Source organism: Phoxinus phoxinus (assembly GCF_949152265.1).
Source record: "Phoxinus phoxinus genome assembly, chromosome: 25".
NCBI classification, from domain to species: domain Eukaryota; kingdom Metazoa; phylum Chordata; class Actinopteri; order Cypriniformes; family Leuciscidae; genus Phoxinus; species Phoxinus phoxinus.
In genome coordinates, this window is record NC_136900.1 from 23,651,513 (window position 1) to 23,663,524 (window position 12,012).

Below are 12,012 nucleotides of genomic sequence, written 5' to 3' on the forward strand. Positions count from 1 at the left end.
AGTTAATTGTTTGTTTATAAGTTATGAGATTATAAATTATAGTTTTGATAATTAATTATGGACTTATTATTATTATTTGATTACTTTTATTTTGGTATCACCTATTCATATCCCAATTCTGTCATCATTCATTCATTTCATTCATTTCATTCATTTCATTCATTTCATTCATTTCATTCATTTCATTCATTTCAATCAATCAATCAATCAATCAATCAATCAATCAATCAATCAATCAATCAATCAATCAATCAATCAATCAATCAATCCAATCAATCAATCAGTCAGTCATTTGTTTGATTTTTTTTTCATTTGATGACTTTTATTTTGGTATCACATGGCCATATGCCAACTCTGTCACCATTTACTTACTATTTATTGATTTGTTTTTGAATGTATTTATTTATTTGATTTTAATCATTAAAATAACTATTATTCTGAATTATTCCTTTAATAACCACCGTTTAGTTGGTTATTATCTGGATTTGGAGCGTGTGTCTGAAAACTCTTGTCTCTCCATGTTTCGTTTAATTGACTGAAACCCTGCAGGTTGTAACGGCTGGGATTATACAGTACGCTTCTCCTGAACTGTTAGTGTGAATTCTGTTAAGTTCAGACCCCCTACACGGTCCTCCCAACTTTTTACCTTGTGATTTATTTATTTTTTGGTTCTTTTTTTGGTTTGGTTTTCATAGATCACAGACCAAAAAAAAAAGTCTGACAGAACCCACCCAAAAGTAAAAGCACACGCAGACGCGTACTGTGAAAATAGTTACTCTCTGTTCCGGAAATCCTTCTCTCTGTTCCTTGATCTCCATCTTTCTGTCTTTGTGGTTTTGTAAACAGATGACAGATAGCGGAGACTCTAGTCTCACACACACTGCGATGTGTGTGTCTGTTTAGTATTTATGGCAGTGTGAGACTGAACAGACACAGCAGGAGCGGCTTCAAACTCACACAGGCATTTTATTTCGAAATACAATAGAACATAAATTAACACCATTATCTCTCACTTTGACAACTATAGGAATTATTATTATTATTATATTTATTTTAAATTTGACATGGAACCTTTTAGTCATGTCTTAATTATTCATATTTGCTTTTTTCAAATATTTTATTGTATAAATGTCATTATTTTATTCTTGTCCCACACACAGGGTTAAAATATGAAAATGTTCAGCTGAAGTGTTGATCAGTTCCATTGTAAAGATCATCAGATCATATAATTTTTTTTACACATTCAGGGATGAGACATGCGGTCTCTCCACCCACCATGTCTTTCTTCACTCACCCCACCACAATGCTATTTTACATACTAATTTCATATTCAAACATTGAATCTCCCCAGACGAGAACTACGGTAAAGAAGTTGGCTGTGGCTCCAAAATGGAAGAACTACGGCCTGAGAATATTCGGATACATTCTGCCTTACAAGGACGGTAAATGCTCTTTTGTATTAAAAGTATAAATTGCTTTTGGATATTTTTCATGGAGATACAGAATGTAGAGCAGGTGACACTCTCTCTCTCAATCACACTCACAGCGTTATCAAAGAAGTGTATCCTACATATACAGTATGAGAAGCAGCGTGGTTACCTGTCGCTCACACTGTCCGCCGCTCTCGTTTGTCCAGGTGATTTTCAGTTTGCAGTTTCTTCTGATGATAACTCTGAGTTCTGGCTGAGTTCAGATGAAAGTCCTCTCAATGCTCGTCTGCTGGCCTACGTGGGAAAGGTAAGGGATTTAAGATTGGATATATAGATATATATACCGTTATACCTTCTTGTATAATTTTGCTATACAAATTGTTCAAGTAACTGTATTTACAGGTGAAACTCAAAACATTTGAATATCATCATTTATTTCAGTAATTCAACTTAAAAGGTGAAACTAATATATTTTATAGACTCATTACATGCAAAGTGAGATATTTCAGAGATATTTCAAGCCTTTATTTGTTATAATTTTTATGATTATGGCCTTCAGCTTATGAAAACCCCAAATTCAAAATTAGAATATTGTGAAAAGGTTTTCATAAGCTGTAAGCCATAATCATCTAAATTTCACCTGTATATATACATACTGGAGATATATACAGTATATATATATAGGATTTATATTTACTATTGACAAATTGACAATTTAACAAATTGTTCAAGTAATTATATGTATTTATAAATATTTAATAGAACTATATATTTGTATATATTTATTACATTTATATTTAATTACTTGAATCATTTTTATAATTTGTATAGCAATTATATTTAAATAATTGTATAATTATGATAAAATTAGTATTATAATATTTAAGTATGTAGGTATTTTACTTATATAAGTAAATATACATTGCATATTATATTGTGTATTAGGGATGTGCCCAAAGCTGAAAACCTTATTCGAAAAGGAAATTTAAACAATCTATATTTCAATGCGTTTCCACTGTCTTGCAATTCTATATTTCTGTAATTCTATTGTAGATAATTTGCAGGCATCAATATCCGTGGTTTTGAAATCGCTTTAGAAAACAATGACTAGCGCAGCAATCCTAACCCTGTCCCTTTAGGGGAGGCGTTATTCATTTTCTGTGCATTTCCAAAATAAGGTATTCGGCTTTCGGGCACATCCCCATTGTGTATATCATACTTGCCCAATAATCTGTATTACATTGTATAGGCTTTAAAGTGTAAATATCAATCAACACTCCTTTCATTGTTCATTGATCGGCAGTCGTTGTGTCATTGTGAGCGGCGGTGACGATTTCCTCGAACAGAAGGCCTTGCTGTTACTTCTCAGTGGATTTCATTTAGATTTAGATTTATTCCCCCAGTGCTCTTGGTGCTTAGAAGTGTAGATTTGTGCGATGTGAGGGAGCGTTGGCTTTGTAAAACACAATTAGTGCCTTAGCCAGAAGCCTGTGAGAGTTTACAGGGAGCGTGTGGTTTACTGGTGTATCGATTACGTCTGGCTCAGATGGGAATTGGCGCTCACACATGCCAGCCGAGGACTTGATACCCTGTCACAGAGATGCGTGATCGATTGAAAGGCGTCTCTTTGTCTAAGAAAAGAATCACAGCCTGTCCGGAATCTCCGAGCGAGTCCTTACGGAAGCGACAGACCTTTTCCAGTCACCTGTAGATGGGGAAATCCATCCAAGCTGGAGAAACACAGAAGCACAGTGTTTCTCTGGACTTAAATGTAGACCCTCAAATGTTTCAACTCTAAGAGATCCGTCTGAATAAGGCAGAAAGTTAATTTAGTGAAGATTTTGAGGCGACTACTTGACAAATAGAGTAAGATGTGAACAAAGGAGCTGAGAGTGAAGAAAGACACAAAGAAGAAAGTGCAATATCTGGCGTCAGTATGATGGCAGTGTGACTCCATTGCTCCCGTATTTTCTCTGTTTGCCCCCATTCCATCTCTTCAATACTCCAGGGTCGCAGATCGACAAAATGAGTTTCTTCAATGTAATTCTGTGTTTGGGGAAAGTTCACATGGCTCAAAAATATATGGAATAGTATAAAGGAGATAAATACCAGCAGAAATACCATAGACATCTCTGAAAGATGAAAAATAGCGTCCATTGACTAGACGAATTCACCTTTGGCTAAGCCCCGCCCCCCCTTAGTTACTGTTGCTACGTCCGTCAACTTCATCTGGGCTCTGGTTTGGTATCAACATGGCTTATGCTGTGACGGCTCTTCCTGCTGAAAATGTATAAAACTTTTATAAAGCAGCAAATAAAGTGTCCGATAGAAGTAGGCAAAAGCTGCAGTGTGCGTTCGAAGGCTATATTCAAGACATAAACGCAACAACAACAAGATCCAAATAGAGGCAAAAGCATAACGGTCACAGTCAAAAAATGACCCAGCGCATATCCTAATGGAGACGGAGACTGGGACTCACAATATCAGGAGAAACACTGTTCATGCAGAGCTGGGTCTCTATTCACTTCTATAATCGTTATTACAAAGCAAACGGACTACGCGAGTATAAAGTTGTGTTTATTAGCAGCGTGTGCTAGCGTATCAACAATTAGGGTAGAGAACCGAAATCATGACCTAAACCAGCATAAAACTGTCTAACTAGTGTAACTTCACAGTACGGTTAAAAGCTAAATGTATCTTAGAGCACAAAAGTGTGTTGTTGATCTTGAGGGGTTTCGCTGACTGAGGACGTCCACACAGTTTAATCCACAGACGACACTTGTCAGGATTTGACTTCGGTTTTGGGAAGGGAAAAAACGGACCCCCCCTCCAACCTCTCTGGGAAACGTGTATCTGTGTTACAAACGCCCCAGGCACAACGCTTAACCATATTTCTGATAAAACTACGACGGTAATAGCCTGCCGAGACCAAAAATATGAGACGCCGGTGTTAAAGTCAATGGAGCGCTGTGAAGAAGTGTCGGACCGCTGTGGAGCTCGTTCTCGGCTGCGCTGTGATTGGTCAATCTACATTCTAGGGCGTGGCTTAGCCAAAGGCGAATTGTGTCTTAAAGAGATCTTAAAGGAATAGTTCACTCAAAAAAGTTAATCTTTTTATGTCATTCTTTTACTCACCTTCACGTTGTTCCGAATCGTCGCGACGTATTTTTGCCCAAAATGCTAAATATCTTACAAAGGCCGAAGAGCTGTCAATGTAATCAACAGACATTTAACAGTATGTAGATCAAAACTGCCTGACATTACCCAATAAAATGATGAACCCATGAAGAGGACTGAGAAGCTACAGGGGTTCTGATGGACTCGATGTTCTCCATCAACAGTATGTACTGATCATTGTTCTGAATCCGATCTGGACGTAGCCTTTGACAGAAACACGATTTTCTCTGCTTTTAGTTTTTTTTTAAATATATATATATGAAACTTCCCCACATTAAAGTGCTGATAAAAAGAAAAAATAAACATTTAAAAGCAGACTCTCTGTTCTTTCTTTTTATATATTGCATTTTCAGATATTCATACAACAAATATTCTGGGAGCCATGGAAGTTTTGTGAATATGATCAAAAGTGCTGATACTGGCTGGCAACTTTTATAAAAACTGACAGGGAAAGAGAACAAAAACCCCTGTTTTGTTTGTTTGTTTGTTTGTTTGTTTTACACAGTGAAAGCCAGTGGGTTCCAAAAGATTAAAACATTCATAAAAATATCTTCTTTTGTGTTCCGCAAAGACAGTGGGCCCTATCTTGCACCGAGCGCAATTGACTTTGTACACCGCCGCATGTATCCTTCCTATTTTGCACCCGCGCACAGCGGACTCTTCCCTCCACAGACGCACATCGGTAAATTAGGGAATGAACTTGCGCTCACGGGGGCGGTTTAGCGAAAAGAGGAGCGTGTTCCGGCGCAAACGTTCCCTGGTGATATTCTGCAGTTCCAGAAAACAATCCCGCCACTGACCAGGAGAAACCCAGTCTAAAGACAGCGGCGCCGCGCGTTAGTCATATGCTATTTTAAGGGCGCGTGCTTGGCCATTATGTAGCGTATGAACAACACACACACTTTGATTCTCTAATATAAACGGACGCAGCAGTTTTCATTTTTGCAAATCATACATTATTACAAGGAAAAATATTAACACACGAGGGAAATCATTGTTGTGTCCGTGAAGATGTGAAAAAAATCTATCTAGATTTAAAAAAAAAAAAAAAATCTAGATTACACATTTACCCAAATTATTATACGCCTGTTTAACCGAAGCTAATTTGTGTGTGTTTCTCCATCATCCTCATACAATGTCACTTCTCTGTGTTTTACGGCCCTGACGAGAGCGTCGGTCTCCTCGGCTGTGAACAGCTCCTGGCGTGTGCCGGCAAACCCGCCGTTATAATAGCAATCCGCCGTTATAATAGCAATCCGCCGTTATAATAGCAATCCGCCGTTATAATAGCAATCCGCCGTTATAATAGCAATCCGCCGTTATAATAGCAATCCGCCGTTATAATAGCAATCCGCCGTTATAATAGCAATCCGCCGTTATAATAGCAATCCGCCGTTATAATAGCAATCCGCCGTTATAATAGCAATCCGCCGTTATAATAGCAATCCGCCGTTATAATAGCAATCCGCCGTTATAATAGCGATCCGCCGTTATAATAGCAATCCGCCGTTATAATAGCAATCCGCCGTTATAATAGCAATCCGCCGTTATAATAGCAATCCGCCGTTATAATAGCAATCCGCCGTTATAATAGCAATCCGCCGTTATAATAGCAACCCGCCGTTATAATAGCAATCCGCCGTTATAATAGCAATCCGCCGTTATAATAGCGATCCGCCGTTATAATAGCAATCCGCCGTTATAATAGCAACCCGCCGTTATAATAGCAATCCGCCGTTATAATAGCAATCCGCCGTTATAATAGCAATCCGCCGTTATAATAGCAATCCGCCGTTATAATAGCAATCCGCCGTTATAATAGCAATCCGCCGTTATAATAGCAATCCGCCGTTATAATAGCAATCCGCCGTTATAATAGCAATCCGCCGTTATAATAGCAATCCGCCGTTATAATAGCAATCCGCCGTTATAATAGCAATCCGCCGTTATAATAGCAACCCGCCGTTATAATAGCAATCCGCCGTTATAATAGCGATCCGCCGTTATAATAGCGATCCGCCGTTATAATAGCAACCCGCCGTTATAATAGCAATCCGCCGTTATAATAGCAACCCGCCGTTATAATAGCAACCCGCCGTTATAATAGCAATCCGCCGTGGAACAAGCGCGCCGGCTCTTAAAGGGAATGTGAGAGGACGCTCTGATTGGTTTATTTCACGTTACGCCCAAACCACACCTATGAGTAATGAAGCGACTTCAGACCAACACATTTTAGATTTGCATCGGGCGCAAGAGTCACAAAGAGCCGGGATCCGCTCACAAACTTACTTGCGTTTCGCGTTTGATACTTGCGTTTCAGAGCGTTACAATAGGCCCAGTAAGTCATGCATGACTGGAACAACAGGATGGTGAATAAATGATGACAGAATTTTTGTTTTTGGGTGAACTACCTATTTCACTTATCATAAAATAAGCAAACAAAATCCCATAGGCTTTAAAATAATGAATCCATCCATACTGTATGTGGAGACTATGAGTGACTTAGGCCAGCAAGCAGACACCCAAAAAACACCAAGAACACTTAGCAATTATAAACTGCACAACAATGCCCTGTAGCAAAAGATGTAGCATTAGCACCATTAACATTCATGCAAAATAAAATGAGTCATATGTGTAAATTGAAAGGTTCTACATGAGCTTCATTTTCACTTTAAGTGAGTTAATCAAAGTAGATTGTTTCCATAGTAATACTTTTTTATGCTAAAGTGTAGGCTATTTCTTTTTTACAAATCTGTGATTTTTTTTCAAACCTAAAAGAACTGTTGCTAGCAAGTGCGCTAGCAAAACATTTCCACCCAATGTTTTCTCTTCCCCTCGCATTTGAAAGATGTTCCTGTAGTCACCTTCAAGTGGAAATATACTGTAGCTTTCGCCTCTGAAGGCAGACGTACACACACACACACACACACACGCAAATACACAACACATCTTTGTCCTCTAATACCCGTGAGAGGCCAAGTTGTGTTTGGCAGTGGAGGCAATTAGCATTGGCAGAGTCACACGTGTGTGTTGATCCTGATGGCCACGCAAGGTGTGTGTGAAAGCAAACGCATTCCTTTCGGCAAAAAGAGGGGCGGTCGTGTGTGTGTGTGTGTGTGTGTGTGTGTGTGTGTGTGTGTGTGTGTGTGTGTGTGTGTGTGTGTGTGTGTGTGTGTGTGTGTGTGTGTGTGTGTGTGTGTGTGTGTGTGTGTCGAATGAAAGGCGTCTTTGAGGGCAGCAGGGATCCTGGATGATCCACGAGGCATTATGATTCATTACATCGACGTGCGATGTGAACAGAAGCATTGAGAGCGAGAGAGATGCCACACATGACAATTAAAGAGAGGCATGCTGGGATGGCGAGATGGAAGATTTGCTTCTGGATCACTGCTCTAAGAGCACTCATTAGTTACTGAGGGTTGGTGTGGAAATCGCTGCAGTTGCCCTGCGGGTCAAGAGAGCGATGCTTTGGATTATATAAAAACATTACCAATGTGAGAAGGGTTATTATTAAGGTTTATTGGAGGAAAACACAAACCTCTCCGAGTGTTTTAAAGGGGTCATATGATGAGGATTTATAATGTCCTTGATATTTCAAGATGAAAGGCTTCATTATACTATAAAATCAGAACAAAAAACATCTTTCACATCCAAAATTGAGAATTTATTGAAAATATGATGCATATAAAAACAGAAAACAGGAGCCCTGCAGACCCGTGGTGTCTGGGTCAATAGGTATCTTAAAATAACAGATATTTGACCTTTTTATGACAAGGCAAGATTCGGCCAGAATGTGAATTGTCAACTCCTCAAAAACTTTGAAAATGGTATAAGAGTAAAATAATCACTAGTATTCAAAAGTTTGGAGTTGGTAAGAGGTTTTTGTACTGTATTTACTGTACTGGATTTAAGTGTTTTCCATTTGAATGCAATTTAAAAAGTAATTTATTCTTGTGATGCAAAGCTGAGTTGCTGAATTGTCAGTGTCCCCTTCAGAAATATTTTGAATAGGCCGATTTGCTGCTCAAGAAACATTGCTTATAATTATCACCGGTGAAACTGAAAGTACCAAAGAGCAACATTTATTATGAAACAGTGACATTGTAAGACTCTTTACTGCCACTTTTTTATTTAATGTCCTTGCTGAATATGAATTTATGAATTTCTTTACAAAAAATCTTGCACAAAACACAGATCATGGATGGATGGATGGATGGATGGATGGATGGATGGATGGATGGATGGATGGATGGATGGATGGATGGATGGATGGATGGATGGATGGATGGATGGATGGATGGATGGATGGATGGATGGATGGATGGATGGATGGATGGATGGATGGATGGATGGATGGATGGATGGATGGATGGATGGATGGATGGATAGATGGATAGATGGATAGATAACCACTTCATATTGTGCATTGAAATTTGAGCTTGTTGTGCTACTTAACGATTGGTTGGTGTATTATACATGACAAATGGGCAGTGATGAATTATGTCATATTTTTAAACATGTAGGCCTACACTATAAAAAAATGCTGGGTTGTTTTAACACAATTTTGGGTCAAATATGGACAAACCCAGCCATTGGGTTACATTTTTAAATTGCATTTTTGATCCAAAGTTTGGGTTTGTCCATATTTGACCCAAAATTGGGTTAAAACAACCCAGCATTTTTTAGAGTGAATATGTGGATTTTTAAACCTGTAGCAACGCATTATGGCAACGACGTCTGATGGCAGATACATAAAAAATAAATATGAATTTTCAGACTTTTGAGCGATTCGTTACTGGTTTGATGTCATTTTAATTATAATTCTTTTTTTTTTTTACCTTATTGTGGATAATTGTTGAGAGGGGCACTTTTGATTAAGAGCCCCCAAAATCCCCCCGCCCGCCCACCATAATTGCCCACCCGACATTAACTGCACTGTAATTACATTACAACATTAATAATTAAGAGATCTTGCTGGTTTGCTCTGTTTCAGCTGGGATCTGAGTGGACTGCACCAGGAGAGTTTTCCAAGTTCAGGTCTCAGGCATCCAAATCTGTGCAGTAAGTACATACTGTAAACACCTTAGTATTTGTCTTCCATGTCCTTTGTTGTCATTTCCATGTGTCCATAGCATTGCATTGTTGGAATTTGCAAAGCGAACTTCGGTATATAGTGCAAATTTTGGTCATAGTACAGACATTTGTATGCTGTGTTGTGTATATTTCTGTTGCACGTTTTATTGTCCAATCGAGAGCATCAATTCCTGCTTTGTAAACAAAGCGCCCACACTCATTGCTATTGATGCAGTTATTTTACCCCTGATGGTGTTGATTGGGTCGTAATTGGAGGAAATTACTGGCCTTTATCTGATCGGGCATTTAATGATCGTCTTTCTCTGCTCCTCTCAAAGCACTCACATCATTTACAGCCACAACTTCTGTGATTTAAATATCACGTCGAAGAAAGAGCTGTCGCTTCTAAGATAGAAACACCTTTTCCGCTTCAAATCAGCAGTGAATGAGCGGTCGATTAGCATATCGTATTTCTAGTATTTCCATAAAAAGCCCTCTACAGCCTGCAAACCATTTTAATTCGGCACTCTGCACTAATGCGCCATTAATAATGGCTTCAAATGGATCTGCTGGAATTAGCAGTGGGTTTGTTTCCATATGGCTGTAAAGTGATCCATAGCCTGGCCTTTATCTTGAGTGTATTTAATAATGCATAAACTAATCCGACCTCATTTCATGAACCTGAGTGTATAGATAGTAACCACAGAGGCACCTTTTTAGATTTATTCTCTAGTAGATAATGTTCTGCCTAGATGATTTAAGCCTTTATATTTATGAATTCCATTTCAATTTGTAAAAGTACAGGATATTAGACATCTGGGGTGCCATATAGGCATTTTCATACAAATAAAAAATACAAAAACAAAACTACTATCTACTAATCTTCAATAAATCCAGTGTTTGACACTGATTCAATGTCTCTGTAACTGTTAGTACGCATAATGTATTATATTCTTGTATCTAAATTTGTATAAATGTACGCTGCCATTCTAAATTTTGGGGTCGGTAAGATTTTTTTTACCAGCAAGGACACGTTAAAGGGGAGCTATTATGCCAAATTAAATTTTAAATGGTGTTAGAACATAAATGTGTGTTGAGTGTGTGTACACAACTACCCTATAATGTGAACAAGCCGTTCACAGATTCATGACTCAAAAATCTGCATTATATCAGTTTTGAAAAGATAAAGATTAAAAGATAAAAAAACACCATTGTTGAAGCTTTATTTGTCAATGACCCATATACAGTTGTAATCTAAATTAGTAAACCCCTATTGCAAATCAGGTTTATTGGCAAAACTTACAGACTTTCAGCTATTTGCAATGAACAAATCAAACAAAAGTAATTGAAATAGCTCAACACAACAAGTGTTTCGAGTGGTTTCCCCAAATTCAGGGGCTGTTTACAAGACACCGTTTTCAACTAAAAGCTTAAAACTTTTTATGCGTCTTGGCTGTTCATTTACACGACAACGGCGTTTTGGGGGCCTGAAAATGCAAACTTGTGAAAACGGGTTTCAAAGTGCACGTTTTTGAAAACGGTCTCAGTGTAAACAGCAAAAAAACGAATCTCTGAAGACGATGTCGTCATGCACATGCTTATTACGTGTTCAGTCTACAGTGTTTTGTCGCCATCTAATGGCCTGGCAGCAGAATAGAGCGTTTTTAGTTTTTTTTTGCGAATACATGTGAATGGGGATCGTTTTGACAATGGTGTCGTCTGTACGTGGATAACTCAAAGGAAAAAATCTGTGTAAACCTACCCTGAAAATGCAACTTTTAATGACTTCTGCAGTCCCCAAATTATTCAACCCCCTGAATAGAATCCCTCACAAAAGCACAACTCGTCTAAAGCACACCTGATGCTATTCAAGGGCTATTCATTGAACTAATCAAGGGCCATTAGTTGCACCAGGTGTGCTTGAGCTAGAACACATGAAATATCTGAACTGGCTCGGTTTGTTGAGTGTCACGTTTGACTGCATGTTAGAAATATGTTTTAGTGAAAAGAATGGTCCAAAAAGTTAAGAGAAGATATCATCGCCCTTCACAAACAAGGAACAGGACACAAAAAGATAGTGTAGGCACTAACTGTTCCTAGAGACACTGTTGGAAGCATAGTTCGCAAGTTCAAAGTTAAAGGAAAAGAAGTTACGAGGACGGGGCAGAAAAAGGAAGACATTAATGGCTGATTAACCAGATTTCTGAGAAGGCCGGTTCAGAAAACCCTCGAGTGACTGCAAAAGACCTGCAAGACTTGGTGGCAACAAGCACTGAGGTTTCAGTTTGCAGTGTAAGGCGCGTACTCCAAGACTACACCACTACTGACCCAA

At 38.5% G+C, this 12,012-nt stretch overlaps 1 protein-coding gene across 2 annotated transcripts in view; it reads left to right on the forward strand.

The window, feature by feature from the left end:
• b4galnt4a (beta-1,4-N-acetyl-galactosaminyl transferase 4a) overlaps window positions 1-12,012 on the forward strand; it is a 153,299-nt gene that overhangs the window by 93,586 nt on the left and 47,701 nt on the right. For both annotated transcript variants that reach the window (XM_079604636.1, XM_079604637.1), the window contains exons 5-7: window positions 1,352-1,442; window positions 1,637-1,737; window positions 9,601-9,668. In XM_079604636.1, the coding sequence (XP_079460762.1) occupies window positions 1,352-1,442; window positions 1,637-1,737; window positions 9,601-9,668 (260 nt within the window). The remainder of the gene's footprint in view (window positions 1-1,351; window positions 1,443-1,636; window positions 1,738-9,600; window positions 9,669-12,012) is intronic.